Below are 19810 nucleotides of genomic sequence, written 5' to 3' on the forward strand. Positions count from 1 at the left end.
CCTGGGCCCCAACTTAGCCTTGTACGCTTGCACAAGTCCCGTCAGGTACAGACAGACACCAGACACCATACACCCTTTGCGACGACGGTTTCATCCTCTGCCTGCGCGCTAAGCTTCTCTAGCGTCACATTGCCGCAAGTCGCCCCGGCCGGACGAACGACGAGCAGCAAACAAATTGGAGAGGGATCTTCAGGGGCACGCTCTAGACTCTAGAGGATGAGCATTCGTAGATGGTCATTATTGACCCATGCGGCCAGCTCATGCTAATTGACACACCTATATCATATACCATGACCAGCAAGAGATCGCAACCTGCGCTAGCACTGGTTCCTTTACGACCGGCAGCGCGAAGCACCAGCTCAACAATTACCGAGTGCAACTTTGACGTTCGCAAGCCCAGCCTAACCTCGGTCGAGGTGAACAAAACAAATGGCCTTTGTTGCCTTGTACGGCGCCTGGCCTCGACTGGAATTCAAAATACACGGAGCGGAACCCGATAAACACGGAGACTTATAACCACCCTTGCTAGTTCGGCTTCTTGAGCGCTATTTTTATGTCCGGCGTACGTACTAGACTCTGTTGCCGCTGTCTTGGATGTGGCTGAGACGCAACAGCTCCACATCCGTCCATCACACGTCAAGGGACTGACTCTCTCTCCCTCTCTCGCGTTGCCGCCTGTTAGCCGCCATTTTCGCAGGCGCCAACGGCTCCGGGCAAGATTGCAATTTGAAATCATGTCTTGAGTTGCCTTGCATGCTTTGCTCATGCGAAAAACCCACAACCCCAGCCGTTTCCCCGGCACGTTGCTACCCACAACATGTAACACCAGCAACTGCGAAGAACAAGATATTTTCAACTCCGATGCGCCACCACGCCTGGCCACCTGAGAAGAAATGACAGACCATAGACAAACAGACTCTGGGCAGGGCTCGTAGAGCCGGCTGGCTGCCTGCGTCGCCCATTCATCTCGATGTGCCCCGTGAGTCGCGAGTGGCTGCGCTTTTGATTTACGAGGGCATTTTTATGCGCACCGCACACCGCAAGGCAATAAAGACAGCAACTCGACCCAAGTCAGCAGCGGTCTGGCTACCTGAGGCGAAGCCTGGCGCCCACATTCTTGTGCGTTTGCAGGCATACAGCCAGACATGCAGACATGCAGATCATTAAACGTGCAGGGTAGTTGGTTGGCTGGCCCGTCTAATTTGAGGCATGGACGTCATGCTTGCTGCCCCTGGTCTGTCTGCACATCAACTTGCTGAGGGAGGGCACGAATGTACTATGTAGCATCATAGATGATGGTATGATGTATCAACCCTCGAGCGTACGGCATACGAGTCGAGTCTGCAGGTGCCCTCCTCGCCCTTTAATTCACGCCATCGGGTTAATCCTCTTGTTGAATGCAAAATGTTACGCATGTGTAGCATAGCCACGTTGCCAGGTCCATGCCATCCATCCATCAATCAAGGGCTTGACCAACTGTCCGTCGTGGAGAGGAAGCTGGGGTGTTGCATCACCAAACACCATCTCTTCCCGAGCCTTGCATGTCGTACATACATCGTATTCAGCGAGTATTGATAGACACAAGAGCGGCGAGTCGTCGTGTACCCCGTCACAAAAGTCTGCAATTCACCATCAAAGCAAATCTATTGCGTCATATATTAAGCCCTCTCTGAGGGTATACGGAAATCATCAAATCTGCGGCTTCATACTGGGCATTAACTTGTTCCCCTACTGCTTCGAGAGTATCTCAGACTGCTGAATCCACTACTCAGTGTGTCATGGCCGCTACTAATCGAGTCAGCAGCGCTCGGAGGCCGACCTGGCGGTCGTTTCTTTGATAAAATGGACAGCATGGACGAAGACTTGTTCTTCTCCTTGCTCAAAGTACGCGCACGGTCGGCACCTTCGGCCGTGAGTTCCTGGATGGTGCTTGGCTCTAGGAAAACCTTGGGGAAGATGCCCCATTTTCCCTTTGCGTTGGTTCCCGACCAGCACCAATGATCCGGAGATTCATCTGTGGGAATCGTCAGAAACGTACTTGTCGGGAACTGTGGAGGGATTTTGTGGCTTACAGCTTATGTTGGTAATGACCTCGTTCTTCTCAAACCTTAGCCACAGGCCTTTGTCCTTTTCCTTTTCCCTTTGGGAAAACTTCCATCTGGACTTTGCTCGAATCAGGCTTGAGCCTACCATTCTGATCTCCTCTGAAGGTGGAGCATCAAGTTTGATGATATCAGCGGGAGTGGAAGCATGTATACCATCGTGCCAGGCAAAGACCCATTCACCGTTGTACTTTTCTGGCCAGGTGATCCCAGTGATTCTAGCGCCGTGGCAAAGTTCCAAGGCCGGACTTCGATCAAACAGGAGCTTTTGCCCATATAACTTCCGTGAATGATCTTTGGTGACTCCTGTGGCGTTTCCAGCTATTTCCGATAGATTTAACTGAGCGGGGTGCGCTTCTGGTGGGTTCTTGAACCAAACGTCATAGTCGTTGCGTAGATTCGCGGGCATTTCTTCTCCCTCGACCACAGTTATACCGGTGACTTGTGGCAGTGGCCGTGGGTGGTGTGATAGGTGAGTGAACAACGCCTTTGTATTGGTGAACACGGTTGAATCGCATTCATCCACAGTACGACGTGTATGAACGCAAAACACGCAGGCGTAAAGCACGTCGTCTACACGTTTGGCTGAGAGATGGCTCTTTTGTAAAAAACGGAGGCGATAATTGATTCCGCTCTTGCAAAAGTTGCCCTTGTCTAGAGAAATTGTTTGTCAGTTTTGTGCGCAATCCTTGAGAGGGTTGTCGAGATGGACATGTCGAGATACTACTACGCACCTTCCTTGTTCAAGTCTCTCTCGATCTGACAGAAGTCGAGCTCAAACAAACAGCCTGTACACCTAGCTACTGTAGTGGTGCCTGCAAAGCCCTACTCTGACATCAGTACCGCGGTTAATCCTAGCCCCTGGGACAGACATATACCTACGGGCTTCTTTGTCTTTTTGACTCCAATATCTCCGCGTAAAACTTCTTGAGCGCCGTCACAGAATCCTTTGTAAAGACAAAACGTGCTTTCTGGTCCGATGGGAAAGCCTTTCTGGGAAAGATTTCCCTTGTATGGCTCTGTGTTCGACCCAGCATGAGGTACAGGCCCTACTGGGATCAGATCTGAATAGTCTTTGCTCGTCGGCATCCTGGGTGCCGCATCGAGACCCAATTGCTTCTTAGGCACAGAAGGGAGAAGGTTCAGGTCACGGGCCGTTCCATGTACGATGTTTGGGCGACTTGGTGGTGCGGGTATAGTAACATTCGGAGCTCCCCCCCGAGACTGCATACCCCGATATTGACGGTCCATTTCCTTGACTAAGCTGGTCGTCGGGGCACCTTGCAAAGCTTTTTGATCCCTTGTGGGAACTGGAGCAAGCGGAGGCCGGACTTGCAGCGGTGGATAGCGGATGGCACTACTTGACTTCTGTTGTGCCTGTCCTTCCTCTGGGATAGCGGGAGAGAAAGGGTAAAGCCGCAATCGCGTACTTGAGCAGGTAGTTGTTGTAGAGTTTGAAAAGGTGCTTGACCCGGAATGTGAATACTCGTCTTGGCTATGGATATCCGTCTCAGAACCCCCAGTAATACTTCCAGACGATCGTTGAGTATCAGACGATACGTGACAGCGACTGTCTCGGCCCATCGGTGAGATGGCCGGATCTATGGGTGACTCTGCCCTGAACATTTCTTGTCTGCTGTCGACGGGGCTATAACTGTCCATTCTGCCATGGCCATTGCATGGCGCTGTCCGGGAATTTGTCGTCAACTTTGTGAATTGATCCGTGGCATCTTCTACAGATGAAAAATCTGCCGACGCGACATCCCCTCGTGAGCCAGAGGGCGATCCAGATCCTCTCTGAGACCTGAGCTCGAGAAGATGCCGCGGTGCTGGCGGAACGGGAGAACAGGAAGAGGGCTGAGGTGATGAAGGCGGCGACAATTGGGATAGAGAGAAACTTGGAGGCTCGAGTTTCATGGTGACAAGTATGTTGTACACCTTTAGCGCAACCTCGCGACCCAAATTTTGCAACTCTTTAAACCTGCTGGCTTCGAAGGTGTCGGCCTCGATGAAGTCCTCGAAGTCCCACAATAAGTCCATAAGCCGTGAGCGCATATTTGTGATTTCACCTGTGGTTGACGACGAACATTAGACGAGCCGGTTCGAAAACCAGGAGGAGTCTGTTGCAAACATGACCAGAACGGCCGTGCTGTTCAGAGAGGGGCGATATTGACTGCGTACCATTTTCTTTGAGAGCAGCCACAAAGTTGGAGGTATAATCCTTGTACAGCTTTTGGCAGTTTGTTTCAATGCGACGCAAACCCCGTTCACCCACTTTCACCAGAAGTTGGGCTTCCGCCAGCATATCGGGCGAATTGGCCGCATTCTGTACGGCCACGTTTCCCTTCTCGATGACTTCCCGAAAGGGTTTAATAACAAGCTCTTCAACGTCATCCATCTTGGGCGCGCAAAACAGAAATGGCCGATACGACTGAACGAATGGTAGGTCCACTGTCTTTCAAGGCCCTACTTTTGAGCAACAAGAAAAATGGTCCCGACGTAGCTGCCACCTCTTTGGGCGGCCACCGTGCGTCGGCACTCGGGTGCCGGAGCAGTGCACTGTTCTCGCAGGATGTCGTCGGGCACGAGGCGGGGTTTGCTGAGAGCCCTGGGGACTTCGTCGGCGGTGGGGAGAGAAAGAGAGTATTTGTAAAGTAGATGGATGTCCCGGTACGGGATTCGATAGAAGTGTGTTGGGTGGTTGGGAGCAGGGGAGCAGCAGCGGCTATATTTCAACAAAGAAGCGCGAAAGGAGACAATGGGGAGGACCATCGGGGTTTCGACAATAGGAAAGAGAGACATAACGCCATCCTGCAATCAATCCTTCCCCGACACAGCCTACACGAAGCGCACAACCACACCAGCCGACACCCCTGGCGCCATCAGCCTTGGGGGTTCCATGACTGCAGGGCTGCCGGGCTGCCGCCTAGTAGGCCAGGCCGCAGAGGAACGCTGCAGATAAGGTGTCAAGAACGAGGCTGCCACGCCGCCGACTAGGCTTCTATTGTAATGATTGTAAGCGTACGGAGTATCGAGTCCAGATGTCATGACGGACGGGTGGCCTGGCGGCCAGGACGCGGAGACCAGGAGCCCATACGGCGTAGGCGTAGTATTTGAAATCTCCCCCGGCCGCCCACGTTCGTTGGACTTGGCGGATCTATTGGTGGTGTTGGACGATGGGACAGAGGTGGCCAAGAATCTTCTGTGGAAGAAATCAAGTTGGTTCGGTATCTAGGTTACTCCGTACTAGCAGTACGGGGTAGCATCGAGAAGCAATTCGTTTCGGTCCCCTGAACGGTTCTGACCTCTGACCCACTGCTCCCGTCGTTGAATTTCATCATCCACGGCGACGGGGACCACGTTGACTGATGCATGGCCGTTTCCCTCGTCGCAGTTTGATGACAGTCATGTCCGTCAACCAGTGTGGGATAATGGATGGAAGTTTCCAGACGTCCCCGCGCATGTGCGTTGTGCCTTGACTGACTCGATCGACTCGACCACCAGAGCCGCAAGGCCCGCCGTGGGATAATAGCTGAGCTGGATGGAGCGAGCCAGTGGTGAGTCCGAGCAAGCCGACGGAATATTGCGAGAATATGTCTGGGTGGACCGTGGACCGTGAACCGTGGACCGTGGAACAGACAAAAGAGTCTGTGCAGGCCAACAATGAATGCAGCCGGCAGGTGTGTGTGTGGGGGAGGGGCGGAGGGGCGAGGCCGGTACGCCCCAGTCGTGCGAGCGAGGTTCTTGCCAACTTTGCCAACTTGGACTAGGCCAGGTTCCCAACGAAATACACTAACCCATAAAGGCTCTGATGCACGAATCGGCTAGAAACTAGAATTTCCAACCGGTCGCATAAAACAAACACAAAACAGCCACTACGCTCCTACCAGTGGGCGCTTGACGCAGACACATTGCTGACCTCTGCCCTCTGCTCTGTCAAGTACAAGGGGCCCACTGGGAGACCGCCGCATACATGCCTGTGAGCGGCCTAGATTAGATGCCAAGGGACGTCAGAAACCCGTCGATTGTGTCGCACCTAACAGGCACACGGTGCAAGGCCGCCGCTAAACGTGATGCAACTACCGACCTGCTTGTCCATGACCCCTAACCCTAGTAATGCCCGGTGAGGGGTTGGGCCTTTTTTTGCATTTATTTTTTTATTAATTTTTCTTTTTTTCAATCTAGAAAAGGCGCGCTGACAAGATACCTCGTGGGATCAAGAGCACGTGCGGAGTACCTGCCCGGTGGGTCCCCACGTACTACGTACCTTTGAAGTTTGCAAGTTACAATACCAGCGACATCCGCACCAGGGCTTAGGCTTCTCGTACGGGCCGCAGATGGCTGGTGGCCACCGGGCTGGCGCGTTTGATCACGGACTGGCTGCGCCAAGTACTGGAGTAAGTCAAGTACTCAAGTAGCTAGCACGGGCCCGATAGGCAGTTGAGTCCATGCCAGCTCCCGGCGTCTTTCGTACTTGGTACTCAGAGGTAGTTATGTGCCGAGGTTGCTGGGTGCTTAGGTGAGGTGGTTCGCGGCTTGTCTGTCTGGTGTTTTCTCGACCCCGAGACCGACCGACCATACGTGACAAGTCGCAACCAAACACACCATGTGGCCGGACACCTGCGTGGCCTTTCCCCAAGTGGCCGGCATCGTGGCAATCTTGGCCGTTTGGGAGCTTGGCCATCCCAGTGCCGATGCAACTGCAAGTACGTGCCGTCCCTGGAATCAAGTGCCGAGACACGTCAGATCAACTTGGCCATCCAGTCTTGCCGACGCAATCGTCACGATTCAACTACAAACTACTCCGTGCCAACTACAGAGTACCGACGACACGAAACAAGGAACCGAGGCCACCAAGCCACCGGCTCGTCTTCTGCCGCGGGCCGGTCCAACTCAATCAAGTGCCTGCCTCATACGCGTCCTTGGTCCTTGGTCCTTGGTCCTTGGCACTTGGCCCTTGGCCCTTGGCCCTTGGCCCTTGGCCGCTCAACCGCCGACAATCATCGCCGCCTTTTCGTCTTCCCAACGTCCAGTACAGTGCCTTATCAGTCCTCCATGCCGTCATGTCCGTCAATCCAGTCGCCAGTTGGTCGTTTCCCTCCCTCACGTCCGAGACTCTTGGCGTCATGAATTTTGCTACCTACATACTCCGTACTTACGGAGTCGTGGGCTGGCAGGAGCAATGAGGCTAGTTGCCAGTTTGCCCAAGCCCGTGCAACGTCCATCACCAGTGACCACCCAACCCTCCTTCGCTAATACCAGCATGGCTAGTCATCTCCTCTATTCCTTTATTTGTAAAACATGATCCACGCGCGTCCATTTTCATTTCAAACTATGCCAGCCGTCGTTTGCACTGTTCCCAAGATGAGCTGGAAATGAAGCCATAATCTTATTTTGAGATGGTCGCTCATCGGCGCCCTGACATGATTGTCTGCCACCACTGTGCTCCCTCCCTTCCCCTCCCTTCCGTCAAGTTCCGTCGTACGTTTGAATACAAGCCAACCAGCCTCGCCCATCACGTCACTCGGCTCTTCACTTGGCGCACCCACACTCTGCTAAACTTCTGCAATTTTGAGATGCCACAAACCAGCCACCAGCGTCACCCGTCATTCGCTCGCCTCACTCGATGTTAGTTACCACCTGAGGTCGTGGACTCTGCAGACATCTGCATCGCACTCGGTCAAGATTGCAGTTGACTCGATAGCACTACAGGAGGTCATGGTTATGCCCGAGGGCTGGGACCGGGTGCACTTTGCTTCTTGCTTTCAGCTGCCATCTATTTTATTTCATGAGCGTTGTCAATTTTAGTTCTTCTTAATAAACCAATCGCGACCATCAGTAGAACCCGGATATGACTCACCTGTTGCTCCATCATCTTTCGACCAACTAGAATTATCTCTTCCGTGCTTCGCTGACGCTGCCAAAAGCTGTGTAACGAGTAAGCAAGTGCGTAGGGGGTGGCGCATCCTACACGCCAATCACCATCCTACTTACATTTCTTCAGGACCCCCATGTCCTCGAATCGAGGTCTGACGAGCTTCTTCCTCCAGAGCCTGTTTATTTATCTTCTCTCCGGCCTCAACAGTTGGCATAGATGCCTTTTCAGCAGCAGGTTGACCAATGTTCTCCGCCAACAGCTTCCTCTTCATCAAGTATCGCTCTCTTCGTACTCGCTGGATGCCTGGGCTTTCAACTTTGTTCATGACAAAGCGAACTGCCAGCTGAGTCAACAGGTAAAAGTGTTCTGCCAAGAGGATGCTGAGCAACACGGCCCATGCAGTTATCTGAGATGACCCTCCTCGGCTTTCGTCACTGCAAAGAAACACTATGGCGGCACTGGTTATGCTTCCAAGCCAAGCCAGAAAGCCGATGGCATCGAGCCAAGGACCGATGGAATCGGACCTCCAAGGAATAGGTCGCTTGCAGCTGATCGCAATCTTCAGCCCATCGGAACGGAGCTCAATCCAGTTGTTCACTAGAAAGCAGCAGGCGGCTAATGGCCAAGCAACAGAAAAAAGTGACAGGTAACCTAGTTCGCTAGTTAAGAAAGATTTGTTCGCCTCACCCCTCACTGCCTGTTCGGTGCATGACACTTACCAAATTGCATGACCATCTCCCGGTAGTCATCCGTGACATCATATACTCCAAGTTGACATTCGTCGCGAACCCTCTTCAAGAATTCAGCTTCTTCGGGGTGGTCTTGTGCCTGTGCTCCCTTTGATGTGAACTGCTTGGCCTTTGCAAAGACCTTATGCTTCACATATGGAACAATGACCTCGGTTGCAAAATTGACAACCTGAGCTGTAACAGTGAAGTAGAACATCTGACTACTAATCCGCTCTGGGTCGATGCGGAACTTTTGTATAGGAAGAGGCTTGTTGCTAAAGGTGAGGGTTTGAGCGGTACGTCGCCAAAAGTCAAGGAACGGGAGCAGGATGTTGCCGAAAGGAATATAAACGAAACCCGTAAAAAAAAGGGCCATGTAGGAGGTCATGAAATTGAGCACGAACTGCTTCTGGATGAGAGCAGCTTTGTGAGCTACGATTTCTGTCAGCCACCGGTTCGCAAAGGCCAAAATTCTACTACTTGAAGCGTACCGTCAACTGTATCATAATTTTCTCTCTCCGTTAAGGCATTGGCGGCGCTCATGAGAATAGCCGAGAAGGTAGGCGTGAATATGACTAATATCATAGTAGGCAAAAATCCCTGAGCGGAATCAGTTTTGAATTTGTGACAAGAGTAGGCCCTCCATCGCACTCACCAAATACTGCTTGCCCGGACCGTCATAGACCTGATTGATGAAGATTTCCAACGAGTTCGCAATGACTACAAGGCTGCCGAGTGCCAGGACACAAGCAATAGCGAAAGGGATTTGTAGGAGTTGCGTCTTTAGTCGCTTCACATAAGGGTAGACCTTGACAGGCTCGCCAGTTACGGCATCTTCGGCTTCATACTCCCACTTGAACTGTGCGCGAGGCAGTTGAAGAGCGGAAACCCCCCGTACGCCCCAGCGCACTGCCAGGTCAACTTCCTTCCTTTTCCAGTATTCCAGGAAGACAACAGACCAAAGACAGCAGCCCAGCCCGTAGACGAAAGAAAATTGTCCTAGCAACACCCATGCACCCAGGCCCAAAGCGGCGGGGAACACCAAGAACCTGAAGTAACATCCTAAAAAAGCAAAGTAAAAGGCAACATTCTCTCCAAATTTGGAGCGAATATCTTCCAGGTCGCCGTCATCTAGCAAGTATTTCTTGCTCCATTTCTGAATCCAAGCCTTATTGAAGGCCTGGTCGTGTAGAGGGAAAATGTCGACTACATGCTTCCATTTAGAGCTTGCCTGACTGATTCCGGCTCCGCCCTCATTTTCCGATCTGGTAATGAGCTGATAAACCAGTCGTAGTCGCTCGGCTTCCACTACTGGCTCCTCTTTCAGGGCTTTGGTGATATCTGAGCTAGGGCCCGAGGTGCGTATTCCTTGAAGCCAGTCGTGTAGTCGACCGCTGTAAACCTGTTGCGCCAAAAGCTCCGTGGATGCAATTTTGACGAATACAAGCAGCGAGCCAGGATCCCCAGCACGTACCTCAGCAGCAAGGCCAACCTTGATCAGAGACTGGATAAGTTGCACAAAGCCTGCCTCTGCTTCGGCGCGCTCTTGAAGCTTGTAAGTATACCGTCGGACAGAATGCTATCATGAGAAGAACAATTGGTCGTGCATACCTTCAGGCGGAACCTTGTAGTGAACGACATAGTCCACCCTTGATGAAAGATTAGCCGCAAAGTTTGACGTCAAACGATGACAGTGAACGAACCCAAAGTTGTGCAGATCATTCCCGTTCCCCTGTTTTCCGTATAATCCTCGCAAGCTCGCCATGGCACGAAGTGAAAGGGGAATATGAGTGAGAGAGCCCAGTCCTGGAGTTGGGGGAGCAGGGGTGTATCAGCGAATTCTCAGGTAACCAAGGACTTGAAGTTCGCGAAAAGTATAGAGCTCAACTTGGCTAGCGATTGAGTAGCCACCAAGTGTTCCGCGGATCAATGTCCAGACTCCAGACGACGAAGGACATGAATGTTCACAAGTTGGGAAATGTGCAGACGTCGGAAGCTCCATCTTCAGATCAGGGAAGTGACGAGGTGGCCCGTGCTTTCCCCATTGCCGGCCCACCTCGCTACGTTCCAGGTACGTACCATTCAGATGGACAGGGACTTCTAGATGTTCTCCATGCTACTTCAGTACGGAATATAAAGCAAGGCAGGCCAAACCTTCAAAGATGGGACCCAAGCTCTGAGCTTGCCATTGAGATAAATGGAAATGTATTCCGTCTTTGTTGAGATGAAACTCGATTCATTTCAATGGCCAGTCTAGTTTGCGCAACGTGTGCAAGGTCCTCTGTGGTAGTACCCGTCCCTGCTGGCGTTGGTACCGCGAAGGTGAAAAGTACAGTGCATGAAAGGCGTCGAGCCACCGGTGCAACATTCCCAGCCAATTGCATGGGCGCTTGGCCTGGGACAACACGTCCAGCATCCATCCCAGTCAAGTCAAGCTCCAGCTTCTTCTTCTCAGTCCCTTTGCGCCGTTCAGGCTCATCATCCACTATTGGCACTCTGCATTTGATATTTCATTCGTTGCATCATCGTCACCACCGAAGTGGCCACGCGCGAGCCGCAGACGACTAGATGGTCGCTGCCCGTCACCGTTTTCATCATGGGCCTCCTGGTCTGGCTCGGTCTCCGTCGCAGCAGTCAGTGGGAGAGCTTGACAATCCTGGACCATGTCATCGACTCGCCTCTCACGTTCTTCACCGTCAATTTCTATCATCTGGTGCTGCTCCTGAGAGGCACGCCCTTCCGCCCGCCGCGGCACCAGGCATCAATACGCGTAGTGTGCATCTCGGACACGCACGACCAAATAGTGGACGTGCCACCTGGCGATATCCTCATCCACGCAGGGGACCTCACCGATTCTGGCACCGCTGCCGACATACAGAAGCAACTGGACTGGCTGAAGACGCTTCCCCACACAGTCAAAGTTGTCATCGCCGGCAATCACGACAGCTACTTCGACATCCGGAGCCGGTGCGACGACGACCGCAGGCGGGGTGCCCGGCTAAATCTGGACGGCATCATCTACCTGCAAGGAGAGACTTCTGTTCACGATATCAGAGGGAGGGAGATTTCCATCTTTGGCGCCCCCGATGTTCCCGAGTGTGGCCCCAGGAGCTTTGCGTTAGTCGTCCATTCGGGCTTGGCATCCCCGTGAATCAAACTGCAAATGCCCCGAGACTGACGGCCATGACGACTAGGTTCCAGTATTCACCTACGCGGCCCCCTTGGCTTAGCAAGGTGCCTCCCCAGACAGACATCTTCGTCACTCACAGCCCACCAGTAAGCTCATACGGAGCCCACCGATGCGCGGGCAGCACCAGGCATGCTAACACAAAAGGGCCTGTACAGAAACACCACCTAGATCTAGATCTTGGCTGTCCCCACCTTTTGAGAGAAGTCTGGCGCGTGAAGCCCAGACTACACGTATTCGGACATTGCCACTGCGCCTACGGCAAAGAGTCCGTCTACTTTGACGATGTGCAAGTTGCCTACGAGCGCCTTCTCTCGCGGCCGCGACGCGGCTTCTTCTGGGATTTCATCCCCAATCAGTCTTGGGTCGACATGTTTGAAATCGTCCTTCACGGCATCCACAGCGTCCTTTGGAAATGGCTCATGAGTGGCCCGGGCAGTAACCAAGGCAGCCTGATGGTCAACGCCTCTCAAATGTACAGAAATTCCGGAAAGACTGTGAGCCGAGCCGTTGTTGTAGATATCTAGACGGCACCCATCCACCAAGGTGCATATTCCCTGGCCGACATTATACGAGGCCGGAAAAGGTGCAACCCAAAAAAGAAAGAAAGAAAGGACACAGGAACATTGTATAAATTGCATCTGAATATTAGCGAGATCAATGACTATTTCCGTAAATGAACTCGGGTCACAAATTCTCACGTGCCTGGTTGTGATTTCTTACATTGACTACTTAAATATTAATACTGATGCTATCCATTTACTTCTGAAAAAAATGATATATCTGGTTCAATCTCCTTCTATCTTGCTGCATGTAAATACAAATCAAAAGCTCAACTGATCGCTGTATAGCCAGAAGATGATGTCGTAATTCGTCTTCATGTCGTCAATAAAATGCAAAGCAGGCGGCTGCGGCTGATGCGTTAAACCCCTCCCTTTAAAAGTCAGAACATCAAACGTTGCTCCTCCCAGGTTTTCTTTTTTCTTTCTATTCAAGCCTATTCAAATCACAACAGCACACCAAGCACCAGTATTATCGATCCCAACATGATGCCCGGTGCTCGACTCCACGTTTCCCGAGCACCAGCTACAACCACGGGCGGTCTGACAGTTTGGGCTTCCTGCGAGGTCCCACCAGGGGCAAGTGTCTCGAAACCAGAAGACGTGGCACCGTAAGGATTGGTAACTTGTGCAAGCGGCGACAGCCCTGGCGGGGAAGCAGGCGACGGGGGAGCGTGCTGGATCTCTTCTGGGGCCCCGATCGGTGCAGGACTGTCATTACCTGAAGACTTGGGAACATCAAACTCGGGGTTGTGGGCTGGTGGCGGTGCTGGTTGAGTGTGCTCTGAGCCTCGAGCGGGCACAGGAACCTCCATGTTCGATGGCACATGATGAGGAGTGGTGGTATCCTGGCCTGATGGCAGCTCGGGTTGAGTGCTCTCTGAGTACTGAGCGGGCACAGGAACCTCCATGTTCGATGGCACATGATGAGGAGTGGAGGTATCCTGGCCTGATGGCAGCTCAGGCTGAGTGCTCTCTGGGTACTGAGCGGGCACAGGAACCTCCATGTTCGATGGCACTTGATGAGGAGTGGTGGTATCCTGGCCTGATGGCAGCTCAGGCTGAGTGCTCTCTGAGTACTGAGCGGGCACAGGAACCTCCATGTTCGATGGCACATGATGAGGAGTGGCGGTATCCTGGCCTGATGGCAGCTCGGGCTGAGTGTGCTCTGAGCCCTGAGCGGGCACAGGAACCTCGGTGTTCGACGGCACAGGCCGATGAGAGTTGGTCCTATCTTCAGCTGGAGACGACGGAGGGGGAGGCAGAGGCGAAGCCGTAGCACGAACCTCGCCTTCGGTGCACCCACAATCTTCAAACACCACTCTCATCTGGTCGACAGTCTCGACAACAGTCTCGCCAGCCACGGGAGAACCCCCAAGACGATGACCAACAACAAACTCGACGTTGGATGGAGCAGCAGTTTCGACAACACGATCAACGGTCTCACCGTCTGCGTGAGAACCAGCCTGGCCCACGTCAGCTGCGAACCCATCCTTTGCCGGGGTCGCATGCTCCTCTGTAGGAGCAGTCTTTGCGAGGTACTTGTCCCTGCCAGGCTCGCCCTCAGATTGTGCCGAGATCCCCTGAATAGAAACAACATTCTTGTCGGCCACACGAGCTCCGCTAGGGCCGTCGCCCTCAACCGTATTGTCGTAGGACGCGCCGGCAGTCTCCTGTATGGGGATAACACTTACCGTCTTGACCCGCACAGTCGTGGAGTAGCGAGTAGACGTGTACGTGATGTTGTTTTCTGCCATCGACAGCGCGGGCGGCGGCGTTCCGTCCTTTACGACCCCGTAAACTGTGAGAAGGATGGCCCTTTCCATGCGCTTAACAAAGCCTCCCTTGTGCGGCGCATGGAGCCTACTCGCGAAAGCAGAGTTCTTTCTGGCTTTCACAATCGTCGAGTTTGTGAGTTGCTGACCCGTAGCAGTCGACTTGCTCGCCGTCACACCCGTTGATGAAGCATTGTTGGCGAATCGCTCGCTCGCAGCGGTGGAAGTGGCATTGGCAATTTCGTCGGGGCTCTTTGCTAGTCCACCGCAGTACTGCGAAGCATTGCCCGGACAAGGATGGTCACAGACATCACCATTCTTGGTGTTCGCCGCGCGGGTGCTTGTGTCCATTGAATCTGCGCAGAAGCATTGTGTGTCGTATACTGCCGAGAACATGGAGTCGCGGCAAACATCAACACACAGGTCGATAGTCATGTCCTTGCTGTCCTTGACTTTGCGGAAAAGTTTCAAGTCGTCGCTGGATTCGTAGCAGCCTAGGTACGCAAAGTCGCCCAGCCGGATGGGATTCTCAGCCGCCGGGACCTCACTGGGAGTAGAGATGGGCGTGGAAGCTGCTCGGTGGCTGGAGGCGTGGCTTGTATTTCTAAAAGTGCCACTGGGAGCAGAGATGAGTGAGGAGATGGTGTGTCTGAGAACAGCGGTCGTGTTTGTAGGAATGCTACGCTGAGATGTCGACGGAGCCGTTGCAAGTAGCAGGGAGGTGGTTGTATTCGCAACACGGCTGCCGTGAGACGACGCCCATGACGACGTCGTATTGAGCTTGGCAGACCTCTCGATGGTCGTGTTGTAGGATGAAGTCGTATTGAGTTTGTATACGGGAGATGTGCGAGCGGTAGCCTTCCCAGAGCTAGACTGTGTAGACTCGAATGTGGACGTCGCATTTGCGACTTTGGAAGTGGTCGTTATGCGTTTGCGACTAAGAGTAACGGTAGTGGTGATGGTCGTGGTACTCGTCACCCGCGTCAAAGGCTCCGTAGTCGATGGGCTGAGCGAACGCGAGGTGGTCTGCGCATGGATCTTCTGGTAGGCTTCAATATACCGAACATCCCAGTACGTATTGGAGAAAGCTCGCGGGTTGTTGGCGACGTATTCGTTGCAGGTATCTGCGACTTTCGTACAGACGTCCGAGGCCCGCCAAGCGGTGCCGGCCCAATCACCGCAAAAGTTCTGCATCATGTTAGTCGGACCGGAATCGGGTCCATTGAGTCAATGTCCAACTCACGATATTTATAACCAGCTTCATGTCGTTGAAAAATTTGTTCACGTCACAATCCTGGCCACCGAACATGGCATCCGGCTTCCCCCACCCCGTCGGGTCGGGAGTCTTTTTTGTGATATCTTCGGGGATATTCCTTCTCGCAAAGTGCCAAATCTTGATAAACTCATCATCCCACTCCATGGCGTACACCCCCCCCTGCGCAGCGTTGAAACCATTCCCGTACGCAGAGGTGTCTCCCGCCGGCGAATAATATCCACACCCGACGTTGTCGCCTCCGACATCGCAGTCAGTTTCGCGCTGGACGCCCAGGAATTTTCCATGGAGGCTCTTGCTTATTTCACAACCGGCTGTGGTGTGAGCGGACAGGATGTTCCTGTTCTGGTCATTGACGCCTTCGATGATGTCGATCTCGCCCCCTGTTGGCCAGTTGGGGCCATAGGACCAGACTGTATGGTTTTTGCACAGTCAGTTGCTTGTTGTCTGCTAACGGAGATTTGGAGCTTGAGGCCGGACTTACAAGCTGGCCAGACACCGCATTGCGAAGGAGGCATGTGCAAAAAGTCAGCGATGAAGAGGCCATGATTGAACGCCTGTTTGCTCTCAAGTCGGATGCTCGGCCGTCCTGCGGTCAGGGGGTAGGTGTTCGTGCTGTCGACGCCGAGTCTCACAACTCCCGTTTGGTCGTCAACAGAAAAGAGCCCCAGGGCTTTGGCGTTTGGACGACTCTGGTAGGAAACATATCCATGGGAGGGATCGGGTCCGTCGAGCCAGTTGAATCCCGAGAGGAGGGACTCCCCAATGTAAGAGGTGGTGAGGGCATAAGAAGCCATGACAACCAATTGTACTCAGTCAGTCACGGCTCTGTCCCAGAAGTTTAGACGCGTTTTGGCTTCTCCTTGCACGTTTTCCTAAGCGGAAACAAAAGGGCTTCGTGAAGGTATGAAGAATCCGAGAAGGCGGGGATGGCTCAGACAGGCCAACTTATATAGACTGTGATTTCTCCATTGTTCACTATAATCCAGGAGGCCGGGAGTCGACGAAGAATTGGCTTCGCCCAGATCATAATGGAGGCAATAGTACTTGCAAGCCATGGTAGCTTGTTCAACCTGGACACGGTAAACCACGAGGTTGGCTGGAGGAACTGCATTCCAAAGGCATCCAGGGTCTTGATGAGTTGCTGCTGCAGCACACTTCTTTGACGAGGTTGAGAGGAACGAACATTGGCTCGTCCAAGAGAAGAACTCGCGGGCTGGCTGGCTTATAGGGGATGCCACAATAGTCTTTGTCTCTGATATTTTCGGCGGCTGTACATTCCACAGCCCTGGAGACGAGACGCTTGAGGCCCAAGCCGACGGCCCAGGATGGCCCGGCAATCCTGGTGACATTGACAGGCAGGGCGGGCAATCCCACCCACCAGGCGTGTGAGAACCAGTGCCCAGATACTAGATGACGGACCGGTTGACATGCTGGGCCACTCGCCTGCCTCCCGCTACGCATCAAGTCAGGTCATGTCGTTGGCATCCGAGACATGTGCCAAAGCAAGTTGCATTCCAGGAACTCGCAACGGATCCACGCCATTGGCCAGGCAAGCGGCTCCACATGCCGTTGCAGGGCTGCGACAAGTGACTTTTGGCCAAATCCGGAATCCTCAACTCCAAGTCTTCAGAAATGCTTGGCGGGCGGCCTTGAATCATTGTCTGCTGACGCCCTTTGGCTCCCGCCTCCCGTTGATAGGCTGCATCTCATGCTCACCATCGCGATCACGCTTCTGTTACATTACTCCGTAGTCCGTGCATGCTGGAGAGACCACCCGCCAGCTCACTTATATGTGCCCGCCGAAAATGCCTCCCGCATTGCCATCAGATCATGATTCTTCGCAAGCCCTCAGTTCCGCCAAGGACGCGTTTGCCAGTAACCGCACACCTGCCAATGCCGCTCTCCCAGTTTCCTTTGTGCTTTTCCATGAAACGCTCTTGCTTGTCGTGTGTTCCCTCGACCCATCTGTGAATGCACGTGTAGCAATACACGACACCTGTTTGACAAGCTGTCGGGGTAACAATGTCGTCCTGGCAAATCGGGCACAGGGAGGTGTCCTCGGGAGTCGACACCACGTAGGTAGGCAGCATAGACGGCGTTGCAACTGGTGCGTCCTCAGCGCATAATGTTTCGTCACGGCCATCCTCGGCATTCTTGTCCTCCCTGGCCTCTGGACTCTCAGACGACTTGGATTTCTTGGCGACGCCGTTTACGATGGGCGGCGGGAGATCAATATTCTCGGTTGCCTTGCGGGAGAGCTGCTTGGCGAAATCCGATTGGTACCACCATTCCAAAAATTTAAGTGCGAATATGCTCATGGGCAGAAGCAACGACAGGCTCGACAACACCTTTGAGCCCAGCTCGCTCGGCGAGAGGATCGATCGGGACCCGGGTCGGTTGCCAGGCTTGGGCTGCGAGAGCGCTTCGATGACCTGGTAATCCGCACCCGTCATTCGGCGGAGACGAGTTCCGATGAGCCACATGAGAGGGTTGTGGTATTTGGTCCTGTCGAATAGGTAGCCAAGGTTGAAAGCCAACACGGCAAAGCAATAAGCGGCGTTTACGCTCGGGAATATGTTCATTAAAAACCATCGGTAATGATGCAGGAGCCTGTCTTTGACGGTGGGGTTCTCGGGCATTCGATTGTAGGCCGATCCCAGCAGCGCTCTTGGCGCATTCACTTGGTAGCTCTCGTCCAGCTTACGCTTCAAGTACGGCACACCAACGAGCACGGCCAGGTTCTTCCAAACGTCGCTCGCGGACAGCTTGAGCGTCTCGCGTACCAGGTTCGGAGCCGACATGCTCGCCCGCGGTATCTCGCCCCGCAGGGCCTTTTCCCGCTTGAGCCCATAGAAGTTCTCTGTGAAGGATCCGCCTCGAGTACGCAAGTAGTGCCGCTCCACGACGAGCATGGACAAGGCGTAGAGCTCGTCGAAGCAGTTGAAGATGCGCAGTAGATAGCGGGGATGTCTCTGCGTCGCGACCGTGAGAAGATATCGCAACGTGGGCGGCAGCAAGCCATTGAGTTGCTGCTCCGAGAGAAGTTCGAACAGCGACGGTTTGTTGTCGTCAAAACCACCCCGAAGGGCCGTCACAAACTCCATCTCGGCTGCGCGTCGGCGACGCAACGAGAGAGGACGCGAGGCGTGAGTGCAGCTTTCACGAGGATCACGGGCAGGAAGACGGGATGGATTAAAGAAGCAAAGCGAAGCACTCATGGGACGACGGGGAAAGGAGCTGCGGTGGGTCTGAGCCAGTCAAGTTGGCCAGAACCGGACCCACCCTCCCCCCACGTCGCCTCGTCGGGGACCCGCAGCCGAAGGAGCCTCGGCTCTGCCCACCCCCCGTCCTACGACTCCCCCTCCGAGTCGTCAAGTCTGGTCAACTTTTGTCGCCCGCACGTGCTGTTGTTGGTGTTGAAGCTGCCATGGCCCTCTCGTCCCTCCCTGGAGCTCTCGTTCGGTCGACCATCCGCTAAGGACTCTTTTCTGCTCCAGCGTTTCCATGGGAACTTGGGGCTGCTGCTGTTTCCCGAGGCCAATTCGACCGCCCGTCCAGTCCGACTTTCTCACCAACCACCATGGCCGTCGACAAGAAGTACCAAGATCTCCTCGACGATCCCATAGAGCGAGCCAAGGCTTGGCTCACCAAAGACGACGACGACCGCTGGAAGGCCGGGGTAAGCGCCCAACCCGCATCTGCATCTGCGTCAGTCATATCCGCCCCCGTCGCTAACAAAAGGCATCCCGACAGGAATGGATGTCCAAGCTCCTCCCTCACCTCACCGTCTCAGCCGCCAGTCCTGACGCCCCAGCGCCGTCCGTCACCTTCGCCTTCACCTGTCTCGAGGAGCACTGCAACCGCCTGGGCAACCTCCACGGCGGCGCCGCCGCCACCCTCTTCGACCTGTGCACCACCCTGTCCCTGGCGCTCATCAACAGGCCCGGGTTCTGGCAGTTCCTCGGCGTCACCCGCAACCTGAACGTGACCTACTTTCGGCCCGTGCCCGTGGGCGAAGAGGTCGTCATCGAATGCGAGGCCCTGCAGGTCGGCAAGAGGCTGGCGACCCTGAAGGGGGTCATGAAGCGCAGGCGAGATGGCGCCATCGTGAGCATCGCCGAGCACCTCAAGGCAAACATTGACCCGGAGCCAATGCTTTGACCAAGAGTTGGCGTTGTTGGCGTGCAAATGGGACTGTATACATTAGACGCTGTGCCATGTAGAATTACGCATAGACCGGCGGCCTCGCCTCGAAGAAATTTGCGTCATGACGACGCTTTACTCTCTTTGCCGTCGCCACAGGA

The 19810-nt window shown here is 54.0% G+C and overlaps 6 protein-coding genes across 6 annotated transcripts; 2 read left to right on the plus strand and 4 right to left on the minus strand.

The window, feature by feature from the left end:
* Positions 1 to 1715: 1715 nt before the first annotated feature.
* MAM_07919 (Src-domain containing protein) lies at positions 1716 to 4500 on the minus strand (the record flags this gene model as incomplete). Its single annotated transcript, XM_040826717.1, has 5 exons — positions 1716 to 2014; positions 2073 to 2756; positions 2837 to 2927; positions 2985 to 4171; positions 4284 to 4500. The coding sequence occupies 5 exons, from the start codon at positions 4498 to 4500 to the stop codon at positions 1716 to 1718; spliced, it is 2478 nt and encodes an 825-aa protein (XP_040675248.1).
* A 3324-nt stretch (positions 4501 to 7824) lies between these two features.
* Positions 7825 to 10473, minus strand: MAM_07920 (Anoctamin/TMEM 16; the record flags this gene model as incomplete). Its single annotated transcript, XM_040826718.1, has 7 exons — positions 7825 to 7878; positions 7963 to 8029; positions 8097 to 8577; positions 8700 to 9140; positions 9200 to 9308; positions 9364 to 10253; positions 10320 to 10473. 7 exons carry the CDS (start codon positions 10471 to 10473, stop codon positions 7825 to 7827), a joined length of 2196 nt encoding a protein of 731 aa, XP_040675249.1.
* An 831-nt stretch (positions 10474 to 11304) lies between these two features.
* MAM_07921 (Metallophosphoesterase domain protein) lies at positions 11305 to 12422 on the plus strand (the record flags this gene model as incomplete). The annotated part of the gene is made up of 3 exons (XM_040826719.1): positions 11305 to 11825; positions 11903 to 11984; positions 12054 to 12422. 3 exons carry the CDS (start codon positions 11305 to 11307, stop codon positions 12420 to 12422), a joined length of 972 nt encoding a protein of 323 aa, XP_040675250.1.
* A 479-nt stretch (positions 12423 to 12901) lies between these two features.
* Positions 12902 to 16300, minus strand: MAM_07922 (Glycosyl hydrolase family 16 protein; the record flags this gene model as incomplete). Its single annotated transcript, XM_040826720.1, has 3 exons — positions 12902 to 15418; positions 15474 to 15916; positions 15988 to 16300. 3 exons carry the CDS (start codon positions 16298 to 16300, stop codon positions 12902 to 12904), a joined length of 3273 nt encoding a protein of 1090 aa, XP_040675251.1.
* Positions 16301 to 17329: 1029 nt separating this feature from the next.
* MAM_07923 (Pex) lies at positions 17330 to 18610 on the minus strand (the record flags this gene model as incomplete). Its single annotated transcript, XM_040826721.1, has 1 exon — positions 17330 to 18610. One exon carries the CDS (start codon positions 18608 to 18610, stop codon positions 17330 to 17332), a length of 1281 nt encoding a protein of 426 aa, XP_040675252.1.
* A 476-nt stretch (positions 18611 to 19086) lies between these two features.
* On the plus strand, positions 19087 to 19667 carry MAM_07924 (thioesterase family protein; the record flags this gene model as incomplete). The annotated part of the gene is made up of 2 exons (XM_040826722.1): positions 19087 to 19185; positions 19260 to 19667. 2 exons carry the CDS (start codon positions 19087 to 19089, stop codon positions 19665 to 19667), a joined length of 507 nt encoding a protein of 168 aa, XP_040675253.1.
* Between the last annotated feature and the right edge of the window lie 143 nt (positions 19668 to 19810).

The sequence above is a fragment of the Metarhizium album genome, assembly GCF_000804445.1.
Source record: "Metarhizium album ARSEF 1941 chromosome Unknown scaffold_39, whole genome shotgun sequence".
In the NCBI taxonomy this organism is placed as follows: Eukaryota; Fungi; Ascomycota; class Sordariomycetes; order Hypocreales; family Clavicipitaceae; genus Metarhizium; species Metarhizium album.